At 43.3% G+C, this 13,456-nt stretch overlaps 1 protein-coding gene across 1 annotated transcript; it reads right to left on the bottom strand.

The window, feature by feature from the left end:
* Positions 1-6,900: 6,900 nt before the first annotated feature.
* On the bottom strand, positions 6,901-9,387 carry LOC112249751. Its single transcript, XM_024419528.2, has one exon. It carries the CDS (start codon positions 8,668-8,670, stop codon positions 7,813-7,815), a length of 858 nt encoding a protein of 285 aa, XP_024275296.1. The 5' UTR covers positions 8,671-9,387; the 3' UTR covers positions 6,901-7,812.
* Between the last annotated feature and the right edge of the window lie 4,069 nt (positions 9,388-13,456).

Below are 13,456 nucleotides of genomic sequence, written 5' to 3'. Positions count from 1 at the left end.
AGGGCTTGTAGGCCTGTTGTAAGGCAGGTCATCACCAGACATCATTGGCAACAATGTCGCCTATGGGCACAAACCCACCATCGCTGTACCAGACAGGACTGGCAAAAAGTGCTCTTCACTGACTAGTCACAGTTTTGTCTCACCGGGGGTGATGGTCGGATTCGCGTTTATCGTCGAAGGAATGAACGTTACACAGAGGCCTGTACTCTGGAGCGGGATCGATTTGGTCATGATCTGGGGCGGTGTGTCACAGCATCATCGGACTGAGCTTGTTGTCATTGCAGGCAATCTCAACGCTGTGCGTTAAAGAGAAGACATCCTCCTCCCTCATGTGGTACCCTTCCTGTAGGCTCATCCTGACATGACCCTCCAGCATGACAATGCCACCAGCCATACTGCTCGTTCTGTGCGTGATTTCCTGCAAGACAGGGATGTCAGTGTTCTGCCATGGCCAGTGACGAGCCCGGATCTCAATCCCATTGAGCACGTCTGGGACCTGTTGGATTGGAGGGTGAGGGCTAGGGCCATTTCCCCCAGAAATATCTGGGAACTTGCAGGTGCCTTGGTGGAAGAGTGGAGTAACATCTCAAAGCAAGAACTGGCAAATCTGGTGCAGTCCTTGAGGAGGAGATGCACTGCAGTACTTAATGCAGCTGGTGTCCACACCAGATACTGACTGTTACTTTTGATTTTTACCCCCCTTTGTTCAGGGACACATTATTCCACTTCTGTTAGTCATATGTCTGTGGAACTTGTTCAGTTTATGTCTCAGTTGTTGAATCTTGTTATGTTCATACAAATATTTACACATGTTGAAAATAAACGCAGTTGACAGTGAGAGAACGTTTCTTTTTTTGCTGAGTTTACTTTGCATCTACTTAATGTTAGCTAACCTTAACTCTAACCCTAACTCCTAGCCTAGCTAACATTAGCCACAACAAATTGAAATTCGTAAGAAATCATACGCATTGCAAAATCGTAACATATTGTACGAATTGCAATTTGTAACATATCATACAAATTGCAATTCGTAACATATCATATGAAATGTAAGGTCATTGGACTAACATGCTGACCACACTGCTCACGTCCCATGCGTGAGCATTGCAAAATAAATCTAAACATACATATATTTCAATCATTGCACAACACTGCTCACGCGCGCCAACAAACGTCTGCGTTGCCAGGCGCTAACATAGAAGCAACTTCTATTTGTGGCGCAGAACGCACTACAAGTCCTGCCTCTCTCATCTCCTCATTGGCTTTTAGAAGCATTTGCCCAAGTTCCATCTCCTCATTGGTTATACCCACGTGGGTGACTGAAAGATGAACGGAGGTCGGTGGTGGTAATACACCTTATGAAAGTTAGTTGCCAATAGCCATATAAAGTCCAAAGAAGAAAAAGCTTGGAAGAAGGAGAGATGACTAGAAATGATTCGGTTGACCGTTTTATGTGTGGATTGATTGTCGGAGTAGAGGACCTTGTGCATTTCAGGTAAAATAACAACTCAACATTTATATCCCAGGACAAATTAGCTAGCAACAGAAAACTAGCTAAATAGGACAAATTATCTAGCAACTGCAAGCTAGCTAGCTAAATTGCCATAAATGTTTAATGCTTTTCGACCTGTCCACAAATTAATATAATTGGTTTAGAGTTTTTATTTTTCAAGCTGCGTGTCGTGATTGTGTTTGGTGTGGGGGGGGACACAATCAGTTTGCGGATGCACGTGAGTGCCCGGTATGGTGTAAGGAGAAACGTTAAAGTCCAATATTGGGCTAGGGCCCTATACATTAGACTAAGTGCGATAACTTGAGGATCATCAATCAATCAATGTACTGAACAATTTTACACATTTTTGTGCCAAAACAAAAGTTTTCCATCATCTAGTCCCTTAAACGGCCTGAAAATGAAGCATATAGAGCTATATTGTTATTTACTGATGTCCTTTCCAAATGTAGGCGTCTATAATATTTCATAATATTTTATAATATTCCACCAGAGGGCAGCAACAGTCAGTTCAAGTCACCAAATTGACAGCTTTCACAATTTTACCTTAACCAATGTAACACAATGAGGGATGGTTTCCTGGACACGAGACTAATTTAGTCCTGGACTAAAAAGCTATTTCAATGGAGATTATCTGAGAGTTTTGAGAGAGCATCAGAAGATGACCATACTTCTTTAAAAAAATATTAAAACCACCATTTAGGCAACAAACAAAAAAATATTAATTTAACCCACTTTTCTCATTCAATCATCAGCTTGCACATCAGAAATGGAATTTGGGGGTATAGATCAATTTGTTTTATATAAAATGTCAAACCAACTAAAGTCCCATCATTTTGCATTCTGGCCCGCTACAATTTTAGAGCATATAAATCAGGGGCACAATGGTCTCTGCTATTCTCAATTTTTTTTTACTTTGAATTCTGGCAGCCCTTTATTCAGTATTTATTATCTGCACTTACAGCTTTGACTTCAGCACTGCAATTACATCCTCAGCTGCACTGATGAATCCAACATGGAGGAATTTGTTTTTTGAAAATACATTTTGAGACACTTACCAGGGAGGAGCTGTGACCTGGTTTGTTCATGCTGATAGACCCCAGCCTGCCAGTTATATTGCAATAAGACGTTTTCAATGACTGTTTGAGTGTGCCTCTTAATCCGTGGTGTACAACGTGAAGAAGGAAATAAGAGTGTGGGGGAAAAAGTGATTAACTCCATCTATTCTATTCTTGACACAAGATGGAGGAGGTATTCCCCCTGTCATAATCCATACGTTTCTCTATTGATGAACATATTCCCTGTATGGTCATTCATTAATACCTCCGTGCTGCGCCCAGCTAAACCTTACGTTCTTTTCTGGCATAATCACATAATCAATCACTGTCCCATTCCCTGACTAGGGAGATGGAGAGTGAAGGGAGGGGGTGGGGGGAGGAAACCCTTTGGCCTGTCTTCCCAAGCAAGAGGAATAGTGTGTTCAGTGGGGCTAACACAGGCAGAAAGCAACATAGGCCCCGTAAATATTCAATTGAAAGGATTCCCAGATAAGGGAATGGAGGCAGCACCCATTCTTCTAGATAAGAAAAGATGGGACCATCTGGAGGCAGGGAGATAGCAAACTCCCACGCCATCCGAGAGACCTCGCTCTCATCTGCTGCAGCGGGGGGGGGGAAGAAACAGAGTGCACACTTTTATCACAAGTTCAAAATGAATTTATTCTCATTCTCTATGCAGTGGAAGAGGAAAGGGGGATACCTGGTCAGTTCAACTGAAATGTGTCTTCCGCATTTAACTCACATGCTCTGAATCAGAGCGGTACGGGGGGCTGCCTCAATCCACATCCACGTCATTGGAAGGTTTTGGCAAAAAAGGATTATGATTCATCAATATTAAAACATATTTATTATTAGTAGTAGTTGTAGTACACTGGACAAAAATATTAACACAACATGCAACAATTTCAAAGATTTTACTGAGTTACATATAAGTTCATATAAGGAAATCAGTCAATTTAAATAAATAAATTAGGCCCTAATCTATGGATTTCACATGAGATCTGCTGGTCACAGATACCATTAAAAAAAAAAAGGTTGGCGCTTGGATCAGAAAACCAGTCAGTATCTGGTGTGACCACCATTTCCCTCATGTAGTGCGACACATCTCCTTCACATAGAGTTGATTAGGCTGTTGATTGTGTCCTGTGGAATGTTGTCCCACTCCTCTTCAATGGCTGTGCGAAGTTGCTGCATATAGGCGGGAACTGGTTGACGCTGTCGATCCAGAGAATCCCAAACGAGCTCAACGGGTGACATGTATGGTGAGTATGCAGACCATGGAAGAACTGGGACATTTTCAGCTTTCAGGAATTGTGTACAGATCCTTGCGTCATGGGGCCGTGCATTATCATGCTGAAACAGTCAGCATTCCAATTGCACACTCACTCAACTTGAGACATCTGTGGCATTGTGTTGAGTGACAAAACGGCACATTTTAAAGTGGTATTTTATTGTCCCCCAGCACAAGGTATACCTGTGTAATGATCATGCTGTTTAATCAGCTTCTTGATATGCCACACCTGTCAGGTGGATTGATTATAAATGCTCACTAACAGGGACGTAAACACATTTTGTGAACAAAGTTTGAGAGAAATAAGCTATTTGTGCTTATGGAACATTTCTGGGATCTTTTATTTCAGCTCATGAAACATGGGACACTTGACGTGTTGCGTTTATACTTTGGTTCAGTGTAATTGTAGGCCTATATGTTTTAGGAGGATACCACTTGACGTGTTCCATACAAAAAGCTGTGGTACTTCATAGAAAACCAATGTCATTGGGGAAATCGACTTCCAGCTTGTGTATCCTTGTACGCCACAGGCTCATATGGTGCCTTGTTGTCTCGTCTGATATGCTATTTCTCACCAGCCACATGTGATTTGGCTGTAGGGTAATGCTTTTGTCACAGTGTTTTATCTGTCCTCTCACTCAGGCATACACTATCCAGTTCTCCCTAATTACCCTCTCTGCATTTTACACTTGGCCCAGAATTCGTCATGCCTGATAACGGATTGAGCAGGTCGATTGGAGATTTACTTATAGAGCCTCTATCTATGTGACCTGCATCACTGACTGGCCGTCCTTCAGGCTTCTCACTGGAAGCTGTTAACTGTATGATAACAGCGACCTGAAGTGATAACCTTCTCCAGTCTTGAGGACACAGAGTTTGTTCCATATGGGCTTTATTGCAGTCGCAGCATTTCTTTATTCAACCTTGGGTTCTCTGCTTTGCTCAGATTAATTTAATGGGTTTGAGAAGGAGGTTAATGGCTGTGTCCGCTCTAGACAGTGAAACGCAGGCAGACCTTTGCTACAAAAGCACTGTTTGGCATTTCATTATTTTTTTACAATTATTTTGAAAGATGTCATCTCAGCCAAAATATTAGGAGTGCATGGGCTCACACTTGTAATTGTTCAAAACCATTTCCAGCGCTCTAAAGGCAGTTTGATAAATGGATTGTATAAGGCTTGTGTTGTGTTGTCCTTGCAGATTTTCATTATGATGAAGAGAAAGGACACTTCATTCCGTTTGTAAAAGGTTATCATACTCAGCAGGCATGGCTGATATAGAACTAATACCTCTTGGGAAGTGTAATCTCAGTTTGGGACAGTATCTAATCATTTTTGATAAAGGATAACCTTCTTACACTTATCTGTATTTGAATGAGTCGTCCACAACAGATGGAGCTAGGACTACTTGACTCCTTTTCGGGTCAGATGTACAGTATCCCATAAGATATAGGGAAGGGGAGGTTACTCTGAAAATATAGTTTACCAAGCTACCAATTACTTCACACTGGAAGAAGTTGAGCTCCACTAAAGCTACCCTTAAGAAACATATCGTTTACCTAACTGAAGGGTCATTTCAGCAAGCCGTGACACCCACCATCTCAGATTGTTCTGAAATCCTTTATGTAGGTTGAAACAGATACGATTAGCATTCCTGAAACATTGATAATTGATTGCACCCATATTGGCCATTTTAATTTATAGGATGTATATATTCTTCAATAAATATAGTACCTAACATTTGACTTGGTCCATAATGCAACCTAACAATGATTAGGCATGAGGAATCCCATAAAACGATCAAAAGCCACCTACGGACCCACACACCCCAACTCAACAACCAGTATACAATATCAGTTCTCTGTCTGACAGGTAGTTTGGAGCTGCTGCTTGGAGTATTGCTTCTTCATCCTTTGTAATGTATTCCATGTGAATCTGGTGATGGTCTTTTCCTCCTGTTCAGAGAAATTAGCCATTGAAGTCACTTGCGTTATTTAATATAAGCTAGTGTGAAAGTACCACGTTTTGCCCACTAGATGCCACTGTTCCTGCTACTGCCACCACACCCTTTTATCCATTTTGCTTGTTTCTTGTGTTTATTAAATAAACATTTTCTTTGCGACTTTGGGTAGAAAACCAATAGCTTTTGCTCATGATGAAAATAAATGATCAGTCGTGTTTCTTATGTTTTTTTAAGGTGGAATGACTCTAAAGTTGTTTTTTGAAACATCCAAACTAAATGATCATATCTGAAATGTCATACCTCAAATTGCAATAACATATCACTCTGGAGTCCGATGTTAAAGAAAAATACCTCTCAAAAATGACCTTTTGGTATTTGTTTCATTAGCCCACTGTTGATACAGTTCCAAAATGTTTTACCCAAAGATCGTATTTAACATAATGTGTAATTTAGCCTATTCAACACAAAAACTGTTACAAGCGAGAATTAGGCAGGTCTGATGCCGTAAAAGAAAGGAAATTCTTGCCTACTTCACCAATATTTTCTTTGTGTGTAGTTCGTTAGCTACACATCTTCAAAAATGTAATTAACTCCGGAAACACTACCAAGATTTGAATTGAGTTCCACTAACAAATGTAATTAAATTACTTGTTGAATTACATGTAGTTCACTACTCCCAAACACTGCATACGATATCCTCTACGTGAACCCTAGCACTGTAGTAATGGTATGGAGTTGAGTCTGCTGCTATGATTTCATATTCTGGTGGGACACTGACTGTGTTTAGTTATATCAAGCCTAGTTTTGATCCTTTTCTCTAGTGTGCCGCAATGTAGTGTTGTAATCTTAATGATAATCTGTCCCTGTATTTCAGCCCCCAGCATCTGTCAGGCTGCTTGGTTCTGGAGCTGCGTCTTATCAGGGGCCATGTCATTAAATCAGCTGTCTCTTAGACAAATTTCACTCCCGTTACTCTTATCAACACATCAGCATGCTGTGATTTCCTTTTCAATCTGGACTTTGTACAGTACTATAGGCAAGTCTGAGGGATAGAAATACACAAAAAGGCTTTTCCTGCATATAGTTTATTTGAATGTTTGGATATTTGAAAACATGATACATTTGTCATATTATGGATAGTTTAGAAATGAATGCGCTTTATGTATATCGTCCCCCCCATTTGAAGGTGCCATAAGTATTTGGACAAATTCACTTATTGTGTTATAGTGTATAAAATGTAGACTATTGTAAGTGCCTTTAACACTTATGACACCTTCAAATGGGGGGACTAGATGCATAAAGTGCATTCATTTCTAAATGGTAAAATGGATATGTATGAAAATACCCTCAAATTAAAAGGTGACATACTCTATTGTTGCATCATATGAAACATTTGATCTCAAATCCAAAATGCTGGCATGTAGAGCCAAATGAAACATGCTATGCTTCCCTGTCCAAATATATACGGAGGGGAGTGTAGATATTCTGTGTATTCATTACAATATTGTGGACCTACCTTGTGCATTTGAACAGATTTCCAGTTGTAGGATATAATTAGGAAAACAGAACGACAATGTTCAAAAGGTATTGTCAGTCTACTGAAAGCAGAAATCTGGGATCTTGGGTGATTGGTTGCTCTGTGTTTTGTTGTGTTGATGATTTAAAATGTGATAAGTGTGCTGTCATGTCTAAGCTTTTACAGTGTGACATATAGTATGATGACATTAAGTATTTCTGGGCACAAAGGCGAACGATTGATTGTGCTGAGAAATGGGTTCAATAAATGTTGTATCTACAAAGACAAGCTTTCAGGTCCTATTTTGACTGACCTCTGGAGGATGGGGTGGGCAGGGTGCTCAGTTCTCCTCAGAAAGCACTGTTCTGTCTGAGTGAATGTTCTGATTGTTTCAGCACTGTGCTTGAGTGGAGGGCAGTGCAGAATGAACTCCTCTGATCCTTCCCACTCGACTGTTTGATACCAGTTCAGTCAGTCAGTTAGCCAGGGGGGTGGACAGAGCCAGAGTCCCCTCGTCCAGACTCAGACACACTCTCTTAGAGTCCGGGAAACTACTGTATGGGGACAGACCAAGAGGTCTCTTGCTGGCTGTCTGTAGGGCATCCACACCATCTCTGTCCTCCCAGAGAGCACTGAGGGTCTCAGGGGGCTGGTAGCCGGGCTCCTGCGGGTCCAGGGGGTCTTTGGACAAAAGGATGCTGATGGCGGGGACGGTCCTGTGAACAGTCATCTCCGATGCCCCCCCTTCTTTGCTCTCCCACACCTCCCTCACACCCTTGTAGCGCAGCTTGGTCAGCTGGTGCAGAGACCCCACTTTTCTCTTCATGATCTCAGCGCATGTGATGGTCTTGGTGACGGCACGACCTGACCCAGAGAAAACAACCTGCCTCAGGCCACCACCTCCACTAACCCCAACACCACTGACATCCCCCTGCATGCGAGCCATGGCAAAACCCATGAGGTTACGGATCTTACTGCCCTCCTTGACACGCATCTCCAGCACTCCTGAGGCCAATCCTGGGAAGGGACACGGGCTGGCCTCCTCTGTGCGACACACCTTCTTGAACCCATCCTGGCCCGGTTTGAGTGCAGCGGGAGGTGGAGTTAGATGTGTAGGCACCGGAGTGGGCTGTGTGTTGGAAACACTGTTGACAGTGCAGGAGGGCTGCCCACTGTAAGGCTGAACCTGATATATTGGGCACCTAGCTGGGGTCACACCGGTTTCCATTGGGACCTGTGTATTCCCTCCAGGTCCGGTGTATGGTCTGACAGAGTCCCTGACCTGATACTGTCTTTGAATGCTGGCCACTCCAACTCCACAGTCGGAATACATCTCTTCACTCCTGTATCTTCTCCAATCATAAAAGTCCAGTCAGCGATTCGTACTCATATGGGATCCAGCACAGCATTGTTTTCTTATTCTCGTTATAGGTTTCTTTTTTCTGTAGACGTCTGCGAAAGTTTCAAGGCTTTGGAAAGGAATATTATCCGGCTTGCAGAAAGTGCTTTCAATGGAGTCTTTTCATGCTGCTTTACAGACAGCTGAAAAAATAAGATAAACGCTGGGTGGTGAATTAAGAATACAAATGGGGCAATTCAAGATGTAAAAAATAACCTTGAAAATGCATACATTCTCAGCTGAAGTGTCCTTTCTCTTGTTTTCTCTCGATGAGCTTTTATCCTTGTAACCTGGATACTTCGATGCTTCAGCCTAACTTTTCAAGAGAACTGCTACTTTATACAACACACTCAATACACCTCTCACTTAGGGTTCAGATCCCACATTGATCAGTTGGATTCACATCATTCATATCATCAACTCTCATCTCACTTTCTGGGACGGTCCAGTTGATTAGCGTCTCTTCTCCTTTCGTGGACCTCTTGGCCAAGGTGCTCTGTGGGAGCTGTCCCCCTCAGGGCTGTGCCAGGGGTGGCTGTAGGCTGGAACCCTGGGCGTCCTGCGGACCTCTGTGTCTCTGTCTCCAGTTATGCTCTAGAAAGTGTGCCCTCTGTTTCCCCACAAAGAGACGTAAGGGACAGGAGCTGCTTCACAAATGCTCGCAGGAGGAGTGTCTACTCTGTGTGGTTGAGGGGGAGCATGAGGAAAAGGGGGGACAGCCCTCTTAAAGGCACAGGCATTTCATATCTCAGATGAACACTTTCCCTCCACAATGGAAACCTGCCATGGCGGGGAGGGGGTTATATCCCTTTTAAGAGCTGGAGCGAGCGCAGATCCCGGGCAACTTTGTCAATCTCTTTAGAGGACGTTTCAGTGCATGTGTTCAATGTACATGACTCAGTGAAGCTTTAAAAATGCATTTTCGGCTGTGAAACAATGAATTACATTAGCAAGGTTATAATTGAAAACATCATTCAAAGAGCCAGTTAAAGTCAGCGGCATTATATTGCACTGTACTTAAGCCTTTATCCTATTAGATGTTTTTGTCCATTATTATTTACATAATGTGGTGTTAATGGCTTCATTGTTCAAGCAATCATGAGTCCACTGAGGGGCATGTCTCTCATGGATGAGTTGTTATGTTGTTACCAGGTTGGAAACAACCTCATGATGATCAAGGACGTGTGGATCACAGAAGCATAGAGCCATTACTTCTATCACCAAAGTATTGTTGTGATGGGGCATCGATAGGTCTGCACATTAGTGTGCTGGAGGCACCTCCAGGTGAGATGGTGTCGTAGTGGTGACAGGTGGGCTAATAAGCAGACTAATGGACCCTCCATCACCAGAGGAGGGCGCTCACACTCTCCTGTCCCGGCCCAGACAGCTGCAGCGTCTCTGAGCCCAGCCTCCTGGAAGACAGGTGGATTTGTTTTGGCCTGTGACTGACAGATGGGAAAATTGGTAAAGACAGCCCACTGAGGCTGAACCTATGAGGCTAGGAGAGAGGCATAGAACTCCTAACTGTTCTCCAATCACTCCTCTGAGGGCACACACCGGGAATAAGAGCCACGCTATATCTGGGACTAGTCCATGAAGGTAATTAGCATTGGCGTGGGTATTATTTTGGATCCCCAAAGGAAAATCAAAGAAAATAAGGAGGTTTGTTGTTTTCACACATGATGGTATTATTTAAATCAGTATTAAATGTTGTGTTCTAGTCCAAGTTTCTACGATTGAGAAGCTCCATTTCTTCACCAATGAAAAATCCAGATCACCAACTGAACACATTTGCCAATTTCTTTTGTTTGTGCACAATTTTGTTTCTTTTCTCACCAACCACTTTATTATAGCCAATGTGTGCGTATCTCAAATGCATGGGACTGGAGAGCTATTCATCATCTGAACCCATTCTACCCACTGCTGGAGACATAGCAGCAAACGTCTCTGTTTTCTTTCTACTCGGATATAGAGAAGGAGGAGGGAGTTGGGGGACCAAACCAAAGTGATCATTCTGCTGTTTGGGAGAAATTACCCTCATCAGTCATAAGGAGATGCACAGCTGCCTAAGGAGATCTGGTGATGTTACTGCATAATAAACTGAGAGAGAGAGAGAGAGAGAAGAGGGCTGATTTAAGTGCCCAGAGGTTAAACTACATGATAAAAAGCTGCCAGTAATCACTCCCACTTCACAACCTGTTTTTAGCACCACATTTGAACCTCAATTTAACCTGAAAAAGCTCTCTGCTTAGGGGGAAAATATAGATTTACGAATCCGGTGTTTTTAAGAACTCAATGTCTTCAACAGAGTTTCTCTGAAAAAGCCATTTCATTTGATTGTGCGTATGAAAAATTATGATCTATTCTCTATTTTCGAAATCACTACATGAAAACATCACACATTTCCATCAGACTGTATTTGTACCTTTTTCGAGAGAGAGAAGCTTTTTAAAATGGTGGTGGTGTTTAATGACAGAGAGAGCAGTAGCAGCTCACGCTTGGTCACTCACCCTCTCACACCTCCTCCACGGCTGCCCTCTGCTCCCACACCTCTCCAAACACTTACTCCTACATTTTATCTGTTCTCCTGACACCTCTGCTCTGACTGCAGGCAGGCAGGCACTCTATCTCTCCCAAATACTGTTCTCTGACCATGTAGTTTACTCTACCTACAGGTTCTCTCAGCCTTCTCTGCTGCGTGTATACCAGCATTTATTCACGCACAAAACAATTTATTCTTTAAAGACTGTGACAAATAGCAGTTGTTCTGTCTAGCTCCTCTCTGCTTACCTTGGATGGCATAGCTGCTGGTGTTATGAATTGTAACACGGACTGTTGTTTTGTTTCTGTACTGCAGAGTCGGAGAGGGGCTTGTGTTGCTGGCAGAACTGCACACAGCCTCACAGTCCTCGCTGTGGCAGCCTCCCGCTCGCTTTACGTTAACCGCAAGAGTTTCACGGTCATCAACCAATGCTGGCCTGGAGGCTGTCATTTCCCTCAGTGTGGAGCTCGCCCGCGGCTCTGCTGCCGTTCAGCCCCACAAACTCCCAGCCGGCCTCGGTGGGGTACAGAGTTGCTCTACACACACACACACACACACACACGTGCATGCTCAGCATAAGGCAGGTCGTTTCAGCAATTACAGGAACATGGCAGAACACAATGAAGCAGGGTCTCGCCATCAGGAGGGAAATGGAGAGAGACCAGGAAAAATGCTGATGCCATTAATGAGAGAGTCTATATGGGGGTGGAGGGGTACATGACCCTCTCAGTATTGTCATCACTTCTGGATAAGATTGATTGGTCTATGTGTTAGTGTGTGTCAAAAGGCAATAATACCAAGGTGTCACTCATGACTCCATGATGTGGCTGAATTGCATATTTAATCTCCCTCTTTCTCCCACTTCCCCGCCATCTCTCCTCTTCCTCTCTCTCTCTCTACATGCACAATGACTCCTCTCTTCCAGCCATTGCTTTCTCCTCGGCACTGCAATGCAGATGTGAGCCTCACATAATGGCAGGAAACTTTCATCGAGAGTGAGAGAGAGGTAATTGACAGAGTGAAGGTGATCTAGTGCCACCGAGAGGGTGTAGGCAAGGATTAAGAAAGTTTCAGTACATAGAACAAAGGAAGGAGAGAAAGTGAACAAACACCATAGCACAGAAAAACAGATGGGGAAACTCTTGATTTATGAGAATGGACTTCGAAAGTCCTCTGTTATACACTACATAGCCAAAAGTATGTGGACACCCCTTCAAATAAGTCTATTTGGCAATTTCAGCCTCACCTATTGCTGACAGGTGTATAAAATCAAGCACACAACCATGCAATCTCCATAGACAAACATTGGCAGTAGAATGGCCTTACTGAAGAGCTCAGTGACTTTCAACAAGTCAGTTTGTCAAATTTCTGCCCTTCCAGAGCTGCCCCGGTCAACTGTAAGTGCTGTTATTGTGAAGTGAAAAGGTATAGGAGCAACAACGGCTCAGTCGCAAAGTGGTAGTCCACACAAGTGCTAAAGTGGGTAGAAATCATCTGTCCTCAGTTGCAACACTCACTACCGAGTTCCAAACTGCCTCCTGGAGCAACGTCAACACAGCAACTGTTCATGAAATGGGTTTCCATGGCTGAGCATCCGCACACAAGCCTAAGATCAGCATGTGCAATGTCAAGAGTCAGCTGGAGTTTATTTTTTCTTTTTCTTTATTTAACTAGGCAAGTCAGTTAAGAATAAATTCTTATTTTCAATGACGGCCTAGGAACAGTGGGTTAACTGCCTTGTTCAGGGGCAGAACGACAGATGTGTACCTTGTCAGCTCGGGGATTCGAACTTGCAACCTTTCGGTTACTAGCCCAACACTCTAACCACTAGGCTTCCCTGCCGCCCCGAGTGTGGTAAAGCTTGCTGCCAATTGCCCCTGGAGTGGTGGAAGTGTGTTCTCTGGAGTGATGAATCACGCTTCACCATCTAGCGAATCTGGGTTTGGCGGCTGCCAGAAGAACAATACCCCCCCAAGAAATATATAAATGAGATATATATTAGTGCTCACTGTAAAGTTTGGTGGATGATGAATAATGGTCTGGGGCTGTTTTTCATGGTTTGGGCTAGGCCCCTTAGTTCCATTGAAAGGAAATCCTAGCACTACAGCATACAATGACATCCTAGAAGATTCTGTGCTTCCAACTCTGTGGCAACAGTTTGGGGAAGGTCCTTTCCTG

This window comes from Oncorhynchus tshawytscha, linkage group LG04 (assembly GCF_018296145.1).
Source record: "Oncorhynchus tshawytscha isolate Ot180627B linkage group LG04, Otsh_v2.0, whole genome shotgun sequence".
NCBI classification, from domain to species: Eukaryota; Metazoa; Chordata; class Actinopteri; order Salmoniformes; family Salmonidae; genus Oncorhynchus; species Oncorhynchus tshawytscha.
This window is presented reverse-complemented; position numbering and strand designations above follow the sequence as displayed.

What these genes read in the sequence shown, in the direction of transcription:
- LOC112249751 (XM_024419528.2), bottom strand. Translation starts at nt 8,670, where the DNA reads ATGTATTCCGACTGTGGAGTTGGAGTGGCCAGCATTCAAAGACAGTAT.